This window comes from Oryzias latipes, chromosome 21 (genome assembly GCF_002234675.1).
Source record: "Oryzias latipes chromosome 21, ASM223467v1".
NCBI classification, from domain to species: Eukaryota; Metazoa; Chordata; class Actinopteri; order Beloniformes; family Adrianichthyidae; genus Oryzias; species Oryzias latipes.
Genome location: NC_019879.2, coordinates 4185380 through 4201669, shown reverse-complemented (window position 1 = coordinate 4201669; position 16290 = coordinate 4185380). Strand labels below are relative to the sequence as shown.

Genomic DNA, 16290 nt, shown 5'->3' with positions numbered 1-16290 from the left:
TATCAGACATTTAGGCCTCACCAGCGCAGTTTCAGGTCATTAAGTATCAATAAATCCCATGACAAAGATTAAGTTCTTAATAATTATGTAAAATAGACAAATCCAGTATGGATATCAACATAGCACATGCAGATCAATGATCAAAACTATGTGCAGGTTATTTTCTTTAGTAAAATCAAGTGAAGTGATATAATTAGAGATCAATCACTTTAACCATCTTCAATAATTGATTAAGCAATTTTATTATAACTATAAAGTAATGTTGTGAAATAAAAAAGGGTCCATATCCTGTCGATTGTTCAAGGTTGGTAATTCTGTCTCCTGCTGATTGATTGACAGCCGTCCTTCAGGGTTTTTAAGTTCTGCAGATATTGTTTAAGGTTATTTTCCTTCTATAGCCGTTTCTAAAGTTAGGTTGATGGAAACTGCAGACAAAGCAGTATTTATAACCTTTGTATCATGTCTAACCTCAACTTCAAATACAAAAATGACAACATTTTATTCAAACTTCAACAATTGCTCACATTTTACTTTTTATTTATACCCTAAACACAAAAACTGGTAAATAGAAGGAATTGAATCTCTGCAGTTCTCCAATAAGGATTTAATTTGAGGTAAAGTTTCAACATTCAGTGCTTCTTATTATTATATTGACAAATATTGCATATATAGTACATGTCAGTCCTAATTGAGTGCAGATTTCATTGAATAAACCAGATTATTGAACTTGCCAGAGAGTTGAAAGAAAACAAAAACACCTAAAAAAAATTAGAAATGTTCGTCTTTTGGTATATAAGCTTTCGCTGTTTCGCACATTTGGTTTGGCAGAGATCTTTACACCGGGTGCCTTCCCTGATGCAGCCCTGTATTTTACCGGGCTGGGGACCGGCACAGGGACACCCGGACTTGGGCCCTCTTGTGGCTACACTCCGTTTATCGTCCAACAGCGGCCGTTCTGTAAGAGACACCAATCAACGCCAATAAATGCCGGCGTAAATACAATATGTGTTCGGCCTGTGGTGTGATGTCATCACCAGTCGCCCCCGTACCAATCTGGAAGACCGAACGCGTATTGTACCAACACCGGCTGCCATATCTTTCGAATAAACGCCGGGCTACTATTGGAAGATATGCGGTAGTTAGGCAGTAGCACATGGACCCTCACTGGGAATCAAACCCTGGTTTAAAGTTTAAAATGAGACCAAGCATCAAACTGTTTCAACCGCTTTTTTGTTGGAGGATTCAATCCTTTTTACATGCAGTGTCATCTCTTTCTGAAAAACATAAAACTTAGTTTTTTATTAATTACTTGTGTATGCAGTATTTAGCCTTAATTATGAGCAAATGAACTACTGAATATGTATATTTATTATTTTTTAACATAAATAAAATATCCAAAAACTACATGTTCATAGTATAATGTACTATGTATGTGCAGTCCTTACACTGTTACAAAACAAGTCAAATCCTGGTTGTAGTGTTCAGGTTTGGTTTTGAACCACCAATATTTTGTCACCAATAAAATGTAAGAAATATTTTTTCAAAATTATTCTTGAATTGTACCCAGTGAAATACCTTTTTTTTAAAAAACAAATTTTAAAAATATCTGGACACAAACTGTTCATTTAGCCTTCTCTCACCAGAAACAGCTGAAAGGGTAGAAGTTATGTTGCCTGATTTGAAAAACGATCCATGAAATGAGTTGAAGCTTAAGATACATTAGCTCCAGTCCAAAGATTCTTCATCTTTACCTTAAAACTGTTTAAATGGTTAGTGGAGGTCACTGATGCATTGGCGGTGTGCATATGTCATGTCTTGTGTCGTCTCCGCATCACACTAATGTTCATGATCTGCTGTGTCTCTGATTTCATTGAGACTTTTTTTTTTTTAAATAAATTAAATTCATTAGTTTCTCTCAATTTGTTTTGTATTAACACCAAGCAGGTTTAGTGTACTTTATCTAAAAAAGAAACAAAAACATTCATGCTTACATTTCCAAATAGGCGAGGCTGCATCATCATAAAAAAAAAAGAGTTTCTGCTTGTAGTAGAAGAACAGACAAAGTAAACGCACGAGTTTCTGATCTTATTTCCAATTAAATTGTGATGTATTGGTAACAAGTAATTGAGTTAAATTTATTCAACCTGGTTTCTTATGTCTATCCAACTCGATAGTTGTTTTTACAACTCAAATTTGCATATTTATCTAACTAAATGTAATTTTACTCCAATTCAATTAAATGTTTTTCCAAATTAATTTATTGTACTTCTTGAACTCTCATATGTCTATTTACTCATTTTTATAAAATTAAGGAAATATTGTGGTTATACATTATCTATGCTTTAAATCAACATGACTCTGACTGCAACTTCAGTTCTTATTCCATTGAGATGCACTAGTGGTGCTAAATGTCCTCATCATCCTCTACCTCCCTCTCACTCATGATGCAGAAAGAATTAAACATAACAGGACAAATAACTCGGCAAAACACAGTAAAATAGCTAAACAACTAAACACATTTGGTCAAAAACCCACACTTAAACCCAAATCCGTTCAGACAGGCAAAGGGAACGGTATCCCACAATTCCTTGCGGTGCCGATCTAACAGCAGCACCAAAGTTACACCTACTTAATTGAATTAATTTGAATGCAGGTAAAATCAATGTCTGATAACTACGTGTTATTTTTAAGTTTAAGTTTATCTTAACTAAAGTATATAATGAAGTTAGATCAAAAAAGTTCTTTCCAACATCCAGACGTGGTCTTATCACCCTCTCATGGTGGAAAAAGTATTATCTGAGCTTCTTCATCCACTAAATCATCTTCAAATGGACACGACATGCTGCTTCACCTCTCTGACAACAAACTAACCTTCAACTAAACCTGCTCCAGACCAGGTTATGTTCAGAGGATTAGTTGCCATGACAACTTGACCTACCCTGAAACACACCTCCATTTCTGGAACGGAAAGCTGAGGTTATCCACTGCCTTAGCCTCAAACTTACCGTGGTAACTAGCATAACCTGCTTTCTGGAATACCCCCAGAAACACATTTCCCCCGTTTTAAATGACAACAGGATTTTCAGAACAATAAGATGAATGTATCAGTGGATGCTTCTCAGCTACTTTATAGTAAATAAGCTTGATCCCGTTAGGTTCTAACACTTTAATATGATTCACACAGTCTCCCCTTTGCTGAAATTGAGATTTATTACTTTGTTTTTTTCCCTTTTTTGTAACTCTTTCTGTAATACCGTTTCTGTCCACAAGAGGGCATTGTTTGCTCGGGAATAGGCAGCACAGAGTAAAGTGACCTCTGGAAGGGACTGAACACCTTCAGCATATTCATGCTCCATCTATTTGACCCATACTGCATGTTACACAGAACACAAGTTTGGATTTTTTTTTAAACTCATCAAATTGTATCTGTTTTTGGCTGAACACTGATTAAAGTTATGTGAGATTCTTAATTCTCAATTCAGTGTCACAATCTTCTGTTTACCTGTCGTGTCCTAAGTGAAGGTGGGCTGGGGGGTCGTCCTGGAGGGCTCTGGCCCCTCTCCTCTGGCCCTCTATGGCGCACAGCTGCCTGCACTTTAGGCTAAATTGTTTAAGTGTCTCTGTTTAAAAGAAAAAAAACACTTTATTTCTTTCTCGGACATAGTTTTTTATGATAAATTCACCTCTGTGTTAAACTGTTGGTGTGGTGTAAGCCTTCCCACACTTCCCATTATCCCTTTGATTACACTCTGCTAGCTTACAGCCCCCTCACAACGTACATGGATCGGTTTTTCTGCAAGTGGATGCATCAGAATGGAGCAGAGTAGGGGCCTTGTGGCTTTCCGTAGAAGTTCCTATATCACACCTACAAGCTTTCTACAGGCAGCATTTTTGCTTCTGCTTCTGATTCACAAAATCTGATGAAAGAAATACAATTTTTAGGTTAATTTTCCTAATACATGTCTAACGTCATCAGAAAAATGCCACAAGAACTTGTTAAAAACACCCAAAAACATGATTTTCATGGGAGTCTTTAAAATACTATAAACAAAGGAATGTTATTTTTAACTTTAATCATAAGAAATGGTATGTCAATATTTTCTACCGTTGTTACATTTGTTGCTAATTTTGTTTTTAAGTAAAGCTAGTAAAATAAAATATAATCTTTTTTTTTTAAAATATTTTTTGTTATAACCACCTGTAGTTAAACGTCTGTTGTTTTGCCTGTCTATTTGATGAGCCCCAAGGTTTATTAGCAGGATATTGATGGCGGAGTCCCCCTGAAATAGGTCCGTGTAAGCCCCTTGATCAGGTGGAAATATATAAAAAAAAAAAAACTAAACATTTTTTTAAATGAACTTTATTAACAATAATGCACTTACAAAATATCAAACATTGACACCCCACACTTTGTGCAAATGACACAATTTTCACATCTGCCAGGAAAGTGAACAAAAATGTCAAGAAAGCTGTAATAATAGTAATATAAAAGAGGCAGAAAAAAATAAAACAAAAATAATAAAGATAAAGGATTTTGCTGAGATGTGACCATGTTTCAACTTTTTTGTTAGTGCCTAAATAATTCCATACTATTTACATCCAGAATAATTTCTTTCTGACAAGTGTAAAATACTGTTTTTTGTCAGCATATTTACACTTGTGAATGAAATAATTATAACTATAATTAAATAATATAATTAAATAATCATAATTAATTAAAAGTTAACTTTATAAATTGTCTCTGCATTAAATCTCCTTTGAATAAAATATCCAAATTCGTAGAATCATTGCTTTCAGAGTCTGTGATGTGATGTCTTGACCACGCCCATAATTAGCCCCCAGGTGTTTAAGCACGATGATTGGCGGAGAACGTCCGTTTATGGTTTATGGCCGCATTCTGTGTCCCCCTGAAATAGGTCCGTGTGAAACCTTGTTCGGGTGGAAAGATTAAAAAAAAAAAAAAAAAAAAAAGCTTAACATATGGGGCGTGTGGAAGGGAGGGGGCGGAGAGTCGACGTGCACACACACAAACGGGTGGAGGGTGGAGAGCGGAGGGAGGAGGCAGGGACAGGCAGGAGCTCAGGCCCTCTCTGGGCGGAATGTAGCGGCGGCGGCGGATCCCTTTAGCCGGACCAGAGAGAGCAGAGAGACGCGCTGTGGACGAGGAATAAAAGCTCCGTGATTTCACCTGGAGGATGAGACGAGCGGCGTCCGTTTGAGGAAACTTCAAAGCACGCCGTCGTTGCGTTTGATTGACGCCGATTTTTTTTTAAATTTATTTTATTATTTTTTTGTTGCGAAGAAGATGGCGAACGATTCTCCGGCGAAAAGTCTGGTGGATATAGACCTGGCATCCCTGAGGGTGAGCGTTTTTCCACACTGACATTTTTATGGAAATATGTGTTCAAAAAAATCTAATATTTCTGTTTTGAGCAAAGCTAATGTTAACTCAACCCTGCGGTAGGTTTTCTTTGTCTAATATTCACTGGGCGCTGCCGGTAACCACACCAAACGAACCCTTTGCTATTAATGTAACGAGTTAATCAATCAAGATGTTTTTATTTCCTTTAAAATTCAGGATCCAGCTGGGATTTTCGAGTTGGTGGAAGTGGTCGGGAATGGCACCTATGGGCAAGTCTACAAGGTTGGTAGTTTTTTTTTTTACGTGCTTCTTGAGTTAAAGCCCCTGCCCAAAATAAAACAGGCGGAAACTGAAGTCAAAACATTGCATTTATGCACCCCCCCCCCCTCTCTTCTCCTCTGGGATTGAAGAATATGTTTATTACAACATGCACCCCTCCCCTCCTTCATCTGGGACTGGTGCGGTCTGGCCTGGATTATCCCTGATAGCATTTTGGCCTAACAGCTATGTCATCCATCCATCCATTCATTTAGTTGTAGTGATGCAGTTCAGCTGTGATGTTGTCCATCCTCCTCATCCTCACCCCATCCAGAGCTTCATCTCACTGATGGGGGGGCCAACATGACAAGGCTGGGCTGTAGCCACGCTGACCGACTTGTGCGCCATTGGGGTGGGCGGTGTTTCATTGCGCATTTGCCATCGCCCAGACGGGGGGCCTTCATCTGGAGGAGCTGGCTCTTCAATCCTCTCAACGCGCTGATAATCGAACACGTCCGTGTCGTGGAGGTTTCCTGCCCTCCTCACATACCCCCCCCCCCCCCCCCCCCCCCCCTGTAAAGGATGAGCAGCGACATCATCCTGTTGTTGCCTGGCAGAGATAAGAACATGGGAGCTGAAGGCCGGGTTAGAGCGTCTGCATCAGCCTCCGTTCGCTCGTTTTCAGTTTGAAGTCATCACAATCAGCTGTTGGAGGCTCGGGTTTCACGCTCCAAACCCCGTTGCAGCTCTGGCTTTGAAGAGCCGTGATTGGGGCTTATTTGCTTGCAGCTACTTTGTGAAGCAAACGCTTTATTATTCAGCTTCCCCAACAGTCCCACTGTGAGTTTTGAATCTTTCCACACGCTGTAGGTTGGTTCTTCTTAAAGCAGATTGCTCACACTATGATATCCTCCATTGCTGCTGCTGCACACTCAGGATTGGGGAAGTCTTCATCCGGCTGTAAGCAGAACGAATACCCAAAAGTCTTGTCTGCTTGTGATGCATGTTTTAGTGCAGACAGGACTGTCCGTTGTTGTTTGTTTTTTACAAGCATAATTAGGAAACTGATCTTACAGAATAATTCAAAGGTTATTTTTTTCAATTCCCTCATGAGGCTCCAAGAGTGACTTAAAGCAATGAAATTCATTTTAAAGGCTTGCTCTTTGACTCCACACCGCCCTCGGCAATTGCGTGTTCAAGCATCTGCTGTCCGTGAAAAGTCAACGTAAAGGGTTGTATATGTGCGTTTCGGGCTTCTGCATTCAAAAATGAAAAAAGAAGAAGAAGCCCTTTCTTGTCCGTTTTGAACACTATGGGCTAAACGTATGTCCAAGAATGCACATCTAACCCTTGTGCTGTCTTGTGGGGTCCAGATGACCCCACTCCCAACATGCCTCCAAGGCACTTTAACGTTGGGTCATCTAGACCCCACTAGACAGTGCTCTCAACCTTTTTTCTTAAATGATTTGTGATCTTCACTGGTGTCCATGGATTACATGAAATCCTCTCCACCTTTATCCACCTTTGTCATGGTAGGAAGAACACGTCAATGTAAGGGTGGGGTCATCTGGACCCCACAAGATGGCACAAGGGTTAAGAATGCACGTCAGATGCCCGGTGTGAACGTAGCATTATATGGAAGACAAAAGCAACTTTTCAATGAAGTCCTTATGACTTTTTGTATACTGTTATATCATCATTTATACTTTATTTGTGGGACTATAAATCGCTCCGCGTCCTAAGTTGCAGCCTCCAAGAATTACAATATATATATATATATATCTATCACCTAAGCTTTTTATCCCTTGTGCTATCTTGTGGGGTCCAGATGACCCTACCCTTACATTGACGTGTTCTCCCTACCATGACAAAGGTGGATAAAGGTGGAAAGATTTCATATAATCCATGGACACCAGTGAAGATCACAAATCATTGAAGCAAAAAGGTTCAGAGCACTGTCCAGTGGGTCTAGATGACCCAACTCCCAACGTTAACACGTGAGCCTTTTTTTTGTTTGTGTTGTTTGGTAAATCATCTATAAGTCCCACCTCTGGCCAAACTATGCAAAAACCGCAACTCAAACTCCAAAAAATACTGTATATGGGATCTTGGAAATACTATCTATACTATATCTGCTGGAATGTACACATTCTGGGTTTAGCTGCTCAGAATTCTAAGGCAGTTTTGGAGAAGATGCACTTATTTCTCTCCTTGACCCACAAAGCTTTCTTTTTTCTTTTCTTTTTGCCTCCCTTCTGTGTTTTGCCCGCTCATGTGCAGTTGATCCTCAACACTCTGAGCTTCTCTAGCCAGCAAACGGCAACCAAGTGTGACCGACTGAGGCGTTGCAGCTGTGTGCAACGGCAACAGCTGTAAGGATAGAAGAAAATAAAGGGGGGGTGGAAGAGACAGAGACGCTCTAAAATGACTATAGCATAAATGCTCAGAAGAAAAATGCTGGAGGATTGAGATGCATTCTCCAGGGCCAGTTGTTTTGTAAGTCCATCATTTCTGCAATTGTAAAATCTGCTGCTACTCTTTTTTTTTTTTTTACTAAATTGTTTGATTTGAATCTATTTTCTCGGTAGAGAGTAGATCTTAGTGTGGCTAAATGGCAGTTGCTGTTAAAAAATACTCTAAAGTGTATATATACAAAGTGGAATAAGTCTCCTTTTCATTTGTGAGGTGTTGGAAAATTCAAATAACAGCTAATGAGAAAGGCAGTCGTCCCCCCCCCCCCCCTCTTTTGACTGGAGGGTTAAGACCACACTCGGGCAAGTGGAGCTGGGAATCCCCCTCTCAGAGGAAATGGTTTAACCCATTTATGACTTGCAGAGTTGAAGACCTTCTCTTTCCTCAAAACCTCAAATCTAATTGTTTCAGGCTCACTTTGAACTGGAACGTTTCTAACTGGAACAAAGACGGGTTTTGGGGATTTTATTCCCCGCCATGATTTGTGAGGAAACGCTGAGATGGCGGTAGGAAGTCATCAGCGCCACTAGAAGTCTGTGGATTTTCCTTGACGGTCAGATTAGAAAAGCCTCCGCCATGTTCCTATTTTCACGCACCCACCTTTGACTGTATATGAAAACTGGACTGAGTGACCCCGCCCCCATGGCATTCCAAACAGGAAGTACCCCCTTGCACCAAGAAGCCAAAATCCCACAGACTTTTAATGAGAAATAAACAGCTGTTACTCATTCTATTTTTCAGAATAACCATGTTCTTGTTAATTAATTCTTATTTTGTTTTCCAATATATTTTTTTTCTTTAGTGCAAGTAATTCAAGTTATAGACTGGCCAATCAGATGCCTCGATAAAAGTATCAGGAGGCCGCCTGCCCCCACCTGAAAGTTTTAACAAGTTTAACTGACAGGTTCTCCCGAGCCCACTTTCAGGGGTAGGGGTGTGGAAACCAGCTTCACCGCTGATTGAGAAGAGTGGTTGCCATAGAAACGGCAGCTGCGGTTACATGGACAAAATTAATCGGAAAGAATCCGATTGGACTCATTCGGAGACAAAATTTCTTTCTGATCGAGATAAGTGGGCTATGCCGATGGTTGATCCGATTGTGGATTGCTGGCTTTTATGACATGCGTAGACGGTGTGGCGCTGCCGAGGAGACTTCGGACCGCAGTCCGTCCGGCCGGCCGCTCTGCGTGAGCGAGCTGCCAAACTCAGGAGAACCATGTCTCCGGGTAGAACCCGAGCAGAGGAGCGGTTTTGGGACGGTGTGTGAGCTAACGAAGGTGACTTTTGAGTGCAGAAATGCCGCAAAGTCCTGAGAAACCGTGTAAATAATCATGTGAATTTGTGTTTCCAGTCGTGTCCAGACAAAATAAAGACTGATGTTATTCCCGCATATTTACATGCAGCCAAGATGCAGATTGTGGGCATAGATTTTTTTTAAAGTTTACTCACAGCTAAATGTTACATATAATGTATGTATGGCACCTAATCCTAACCCTTCTTCCGGGTCCCTTTGCCCAAGAATAAAGCACCGGCCGCACGGATTTTGAAAATTATGAGCAAATACGCACTTAAGAATAAACATGACAAGAAAAGAAAGTTTAGAGGTTCTTCTTGCTCTTTGCCGCAACTTTGTTTACAACAGAACTCGCTATTTCTTCTTCTCCGGCCATATGGCTGGTATTTTAGAGAGTTCTGCGCATGTCCAAGTGATTTATTCCCACTGAAAGAGTGGCGTACGTAAACGTTTGTTATGGTTGGATAAAGGTTTTCTGGGACCATGTACACAGTTCAATTCTTTGATCAGACCAAAGGCATTTTGGACATGTAACCGCTGACTCAGACAAATTCAAACCCTTCGCTGATTACTGATGTTGTTTGCTCCAATGTTGCGATATCCATATCGCAAAAAAAGGCTGATTCAATTGATTTACTTTTGTTGGAACAGGAAGCAAGTCATTTTCTATGGGTGATGTCACACTCGGTCCAATACTCATATACAGTCAATGATAGTCACTCAAAATGTCTCAGGGATTTGTGATCTACTAGATCCTGCTGTCAAACCCCATTTCCAGCAAGCAGTACTAATCAGGTCATTTGTCTGATGATTTGGTCATTTTCTCCACTGCTAAGTCATAGTTTCACCTGAAAATTGTATTATCTAGAAAAGTGGAGTTATTCTTTAATAATAATTTGATTTTTGTTTTTTAAAATTAAAATAGCTTTTCTTTTGCCAGTGTCTACTTTGTCATGGAGGAATAGTGTTTCCTGCAGCTCAAGCTGTTTGTTTTTAATGAAAAAATAGTTTGATTTGTTCATTCCGCTGGGATGACACACTGTACCTGTGAGGGAAAAATGACTAATTGTTAGCATTTCAGCGCGAGCACAGACTGATTATTTGAGTCTTGATCACACTTTTTACACGGACGTTTTTCATGTTCTTACCAATAAAGACTAGAAGTTTAACTCTTTATAAAGTTGTATAACTTTTATGTAAATGCTGCCCATTTTTACTAAACGTTTATGCTATTCAGCAGTAAAGAACACAGATGATAAAAAAGCCGAATGTCTACTTTTTCTAAAGGCCTCCAATTCCCTTTTGCATGCATTTCTGAGAAACCACTTAGTGCTGCCCTGTGTTTCAATCTAAAAGTGTTTGATGACAATAGAGAAATGCATCACATTTGAGGAAATGGAAACAGGAATCAAATTAAATGTACTGTTAAGATAAAAACAAAGTTTTCACTTCCTTTGCACCTGTCCTTCCTGCCTTTCTTGCCATTCTTTGCTGTTGATAAACTGCAGTTGGGTGTGACGCCCTGCAGAGCGAAGTTGATCAAAGGATAGTAAGTGGTTGGATTTATCAGATCCTTGGCAGGTTTGGAAGGCACGCAGACGCCGGAGCATGCACACCTTTTTTTTTATTTTTAATCAGCAACCTGCAGAGTAACTGTTGTTAAAGAAAAAAGAAATCCAAGTCTGACCTGAACTTAGCCCCAGTCTGGCTTGAAACCTCACCGTTTGAGCCCTGTGATGGACCAGCCAACCATCTAGGTGACCCACCTTCGCTCGGAAAGTAGCTGCGATAATCTCCGCTGACCTCAAACCGGGTCAAGCGGGTTTAGAAAATGGACGGATGTATATGACCACTAGTATGTCGTCAAGCAGAAATAAAATACCCAGCTCTTAATTTTACTCAAAACCAATACAATATAAATGTTTGTATAAATATATCTTAATTTCATGATCAAAAATGTTTTGGATTAAAATGTGTCTTGGAAAAACAAGGTTTTTTGGGGGGGTTAGTATTTAAACATCTATTAATTACAACTTATGCTTCTTCCCTTTTTAGGCATTTTCTGAAGTACTTGGTAATCCAATACTTCCAATACTAAACTGCTTGAAATAGCTATACTATCTTTGTCGGACACTAGAATGTTTTTGTTTTAGAAATGGGTAAGGCGTGAATTAATTGATTAATTTCCTTTAATTTATGTATATAAAATTTGTCCCTGAAGTGTTTTCTTTAATATGTAGCAGAGATTTGTGTTTCACAGAAGAATGTTTTGAAATGATTTCAGCTTAGTGCGGTTCTATTAATAGTGGAGCCCCAGCTATGTAAAGTGGAGGAACTACAAAGCTGTCAGAGGGAATCGACTCATGCAAAGCTGGCTCACCAGCCTTCCGGCTATTCAAACTGGAATGTTAGTCGTGTCTGCCCTGACCTTTAACAGTGCAGGAAGTTCAGCCTGGCTGCAACGACAGCAACCAGACCGGCAAGCAAACTTGTTTCCAATAAGAACTTCGCTTTCCAGCCTAAGACAGTGGTGCTTTAGTGACCTTTCCAAATGGAGGAAGAGGAAGCTGTTCCGAGGATGGCATCAACAGGAACTTCACTTTTGTGTAGATTTATGATGAAGTTGGGCTGGCTTCTTTTAATGATTGATTGTAGAGATATGGAAAGAAGAACCAAACACTGCGATGGCTTATTTTTTTCTTTTTTTGGTTTGATGTACTTGCCTTCTTTTTGTCTGAGTGAAAATTGGACACAGAGCCCCAGACCATATCTAGGTCACACTCTGGGATGCTAACTGCAGACGCATGTTGCGTTGGCGCTGCAGACGCATGTTGCGTTGGCGCTGCAGACGCATGTTGCGTTGGCGCTGCAGACGCATGTTGCGTTGGCGCTGCAGACGCATGTTGCGTTGGCGCTGCAGACGCATGTTGCGTTGGCGCTGCAGACGCATGTTGCGTTGGCGCTGCAGACGCATGTTGCGTTGGCGCTGCAGACGCATGTTGCGTTGGCGCTGCAGACGCATGTTGCGTTGGCGCTGCAGACGCATGTTGCGTTGGCGCTGCAGACGCATGTTGCGTTGGCGCTGCAGACGCATGTTGCGTTGGCGCTGCAGACGCATGTTGCGTTGGCGCTGCAGACGCATGTTGCGTTGGCGCTGCAGACGCATGTTGCGTTGGCGCTGCAGACGCATGTTGCGTTGGCGCTGCAGACGCATGTTGCGTTGGCGCTGCAGACGCATGTTGCGTTGGCGCTGCAGACGCATGTTGCGTTGCCGCTGCAGACGCATGTTGCGTTGCCGCTGCAGACGCATGTTGCGTTGCCGCTGCAGACGCATGTTGCGTTGCCGCTGCAGACGCATGTTGCGTTGCCGCTGCAGACGCATGTTGCGTTGCCGCTGCAGACGCATGCTGCGTTGCCGCTGCAGACGCATGTTGCGTTGCTGCTGCAGCCTCTCCAAGTGGATGGACTCAAACATTAGCTGATGCATGGACGCTGAAATCACAAAAGTCTAGGATGTGCCATGTAGGATTAAGAGATAATATTTTTATGATGTAGTGCTGTAAATGATGCGTAGAGTGCTAACAAATTATTTCTGTTTAAGTTCTGTGCATGTTTGTGCAGGACAGCTGCTGTGAAGGGTTGACGGGGCAAAGCTGATTCATAGCAGAGAGGGAGGGGGATGAGCTTGAATGTATAGATATATTTTTTTCATTTTGTCACTTTGAGCTTTTTTTTAGAAGTCCTTAACACACGTAAACTGTGAAAGGATTTCTTTGGATTTCAGTCGAGTTTAACACCTTTTCTGGACTCTCTCTTGGGTTTTGCTTTACTGTTCCACATTAAGCGGTGGCGGTGGATACACAGGCTACAAAAAAATCCCCAAAATCCTTCACAGTTTTAGGAGCTTTGCCTCGTGCAGCTCCTAAAACGTAAAAAAATCATGAGCTTTCCGTATTCTCATACGATCAAGCTAATATTAGACAACTAGCACAAAACCAAAATAACAGGGATGTCTGTATCTAGAAGGGCAGAGATACCAGGATCAGACAGTAGATGATAGAAGATTGGACATCAGGCAAAGGAAGTGGTTAAAAGTAGCAGTGGAAGGCTAGTAGAGATGGTAAGGATTCACCCTCAACCCTGTTTGGTAGGATAAGTTGGAGGGGGTTGTTGATGAAATTCAATCCACTATGGTGGCTGTAATCCCTTAGCATGAGATGGCACACGCCTGAAGCAGAAGGAGGGAATTAAGCTTAGCGTGGATCAGAACCAACAGAAAAAGATATTAAAAATAATTTGCTGCTTTTCAGCTATTAAACCTCTAAAACGGTACTTTTTTACGTGGAGGACACCGATTTTTCTCTGTTGGTCTGTGAGGATTTATGGGAACTCTTAAGTGCCTGAAATTAAATTTTGTTATGCAAGATGTGAACAAGTAGAACTCTACTAAAAATTATATACAAGCCTTTAAGGTTTAGTTTAACACATTTCTTGGAAATCCACCCTAATAAATAATTTATTGGGAAGAAAACTATAGTTGAAAATGTTTTTATGAATATTTCAATCATAATGTCAATACATTTACAGTTGAGGTTACATGACGTTGTGTTTACCTATGGATTTTAATGAAAAACATGGGTTGTAACAATCAAAGATCATCTTGGCTATATGACTGTGTAATTTAAAGTCTAGTGGTGTGGGCTGATGAAAGCCTTATCCTATATGTATACCCGGATACGGGCTGTCTGTTGACGGAAAATGGGCAAACCTATATGGGGCGCGCAGAGGTCCCGCACAATTGTAGACTGCTCGGTGAGTGCATAAAATAAAAATGTTTATGCGTGTCTTTTCTACGGGCAGGCTGCAAGAGACATAGCACAACTTCAAGAGACAGATCACATAGCGCCTGAACCAATTCGCCCAATGTGGGCGTCCTACGGACACATACCACATACACACCATGGGAGTGCGGCATACGCACATCGTTGGTAAGGGGCTAGTAGTCTCTGACCTTTCTAATGACTAGAGTATGGTGTAGGGGACAGTGTACGACATCATTACCTGCAATTTATGTAGCCTTGTGAATCTTTTACAATACACTTAACACACATGATAATTATACGTTCCATTTTCAACAACGTCCTTTGAGGTGGGAGTACGAGAGTACGAGCCTAATGGGAAATGCAGGGACACACCTGCTCTCCCCTTAAGATGCATCAACACAACAAAGCATCCCGCATGGCGCCCTGCATGCTGATTCCTGAAAATATCGGACAAGTTGACCGATTGTGATAAAATGTCTATTTATTGCAATTCCTAATCAATTTTACGAAGAACAAGATGGTCAAGATGCCGTTTGCTTTTCAAAAAACTTGTTTTGCAATTCCTTTATCTTATATGTTAGCCTAATTCCAGTATTGGCTTATATTTAGCTCTTCTCGTCAGCCACTATTTTGATTGTGGCCATGAAATCGCTGTTAAACTTATTAATTAGTCAAGTATCTATCCCAGTTTGCATTGCATGGCCAGAAGGCCCTCATTTTTTGCTCCCTCAGCCAAGTGTTCACAAGTCAAAAAGATGGTATCATGTTCCCAAGGCACGAGTCACGTGTTTGTTGGTTTGATGGGTTCCATGCCTCCCTGCTTCTTCCCAGGACTCCCTGCGTATTGATTTTCCACAGCAGTTGTGCTCATCTGGTATAAAAGGCCCTTCATTCTTTTATCAGTGACCTCCTCCTGCCTGATAAAAAACCTCTGAAAGCTTCTCTGTTTCAAGCTAAAATGGCTCCTACATGGGGCTGGGCTGGCAGATGGAAGCAACAAAGTGTGTTTTGGTTTAGTGTCATCTTGTCACTCTGATTCTGGGAGTGTATAGATTGCTCGAGTCCTTTCAGACAATGTTCTTAACAATGGAAACGCTTTGGTTTTTAGCTTCAGGTAAAGAATGGCAGATGCTTCTTGGGTTTTGTTGGAAAGCCAGTTTGTTTTAAAGACCTCTCTTGACCAGCCTTCCTCCTGAGCCTTTGGTGTTGAATAGAAGTGGCTTTGCTGGTTTGGTGGATAAAAGAAACGTGTGTCTATCCTCTTGCCCCCCCCCCCCCCCCCCCCCTTAAGGCAGACTCTAACAAACTTGGCGTCTCGTTGGGGTTCTTAATGACAGTTGCCCGCCTGTCTGAGCTTCTGTGGTTTAACCGGGTGGACTTTGTGTCAGTGTGTGTGTGGTTGTCAGGAGTTTACTAAACTGGTGACCATCTGGACTGGGGAGCTACTGTTAGGCAGGGGGGGCTTGTTTGTCCTAAGTTCAATCTGAAGAGAAGACTTTAAGAACAGAGGAGTGGAAAGACAAAAAAGCCTGAGATCTATAAATGGTTCTCATTTAAGGGCAAAGGTCATTAAAAGAAAAGATGTATCACAACTTTAAATAGAACAGGACACAATGAGGAACTGCTAAGAAACTGAGATGTGACACAAAATATTGAAAATTTTAAATTAGGGCTACTTTTCAAGGATATATGCTATAAATAATTTGCTGTAATTGCAGTACTTTTACTTAAAACACAATATATTTAGTATACATGTCTACCCATACTGCCTAAATGGTTTTTCATTGATGACACAAAGACAGCAGTTATAAAGGTGACTGTGTAAAGTGTTGGATTTTATGTAACAAAGGTATAGAGTGAAGTGTCATTTATTTAGGTTTCCTTTTCTACATAACCTGTTGACATGATAGTGAAGAGTTTATGGATGTTTTGGATCATTTCAGGGCTCTAGACTGCAGACATTTCTATTTTTTTACTCTTTAGTCTAACCCTTTTTCTTTGTTCTCTTACTCTCAGCACTGAAATGCAAACATTAAAGTATTTATTACTTATTTGAATGCAGTAAGAAAGGCATTTCTGGC

General features: G+C 40.8%; 1 protein-coding gene across 5 annotated transcripts in view; it reads left to right on the top strand.

Annotated features, from left to right (window-relative positions):
• The first annotated feature begins 5006 nt into the window (after nt 1–5006).
• LOC101157981 (mitogen-activated protein kinase kinase kinase kinase 4) overlaps nt 5007–16290 on the top strand; it is a 77665-nt gene continuing 66381 nt past the window's right edge. For all 5 annotated transcript variants that reach the window (XM_023951180.1, XM_023951177.1, XM_023951179.1 and 2 more), the window contains exons 1-2: nt 5007–5362; nt 5579–5644. In XM_023951180.1, the coding sequence (XP_023806948.1) occupies nt 5306–5362; nt 5579–5644 (123 nt within the window). In that variant the 5' untranslated portion in view covers nt 5007–5305. The remainder of the gene's footprint in view (nt 5363–5578; nt 5645–16290) is intronic.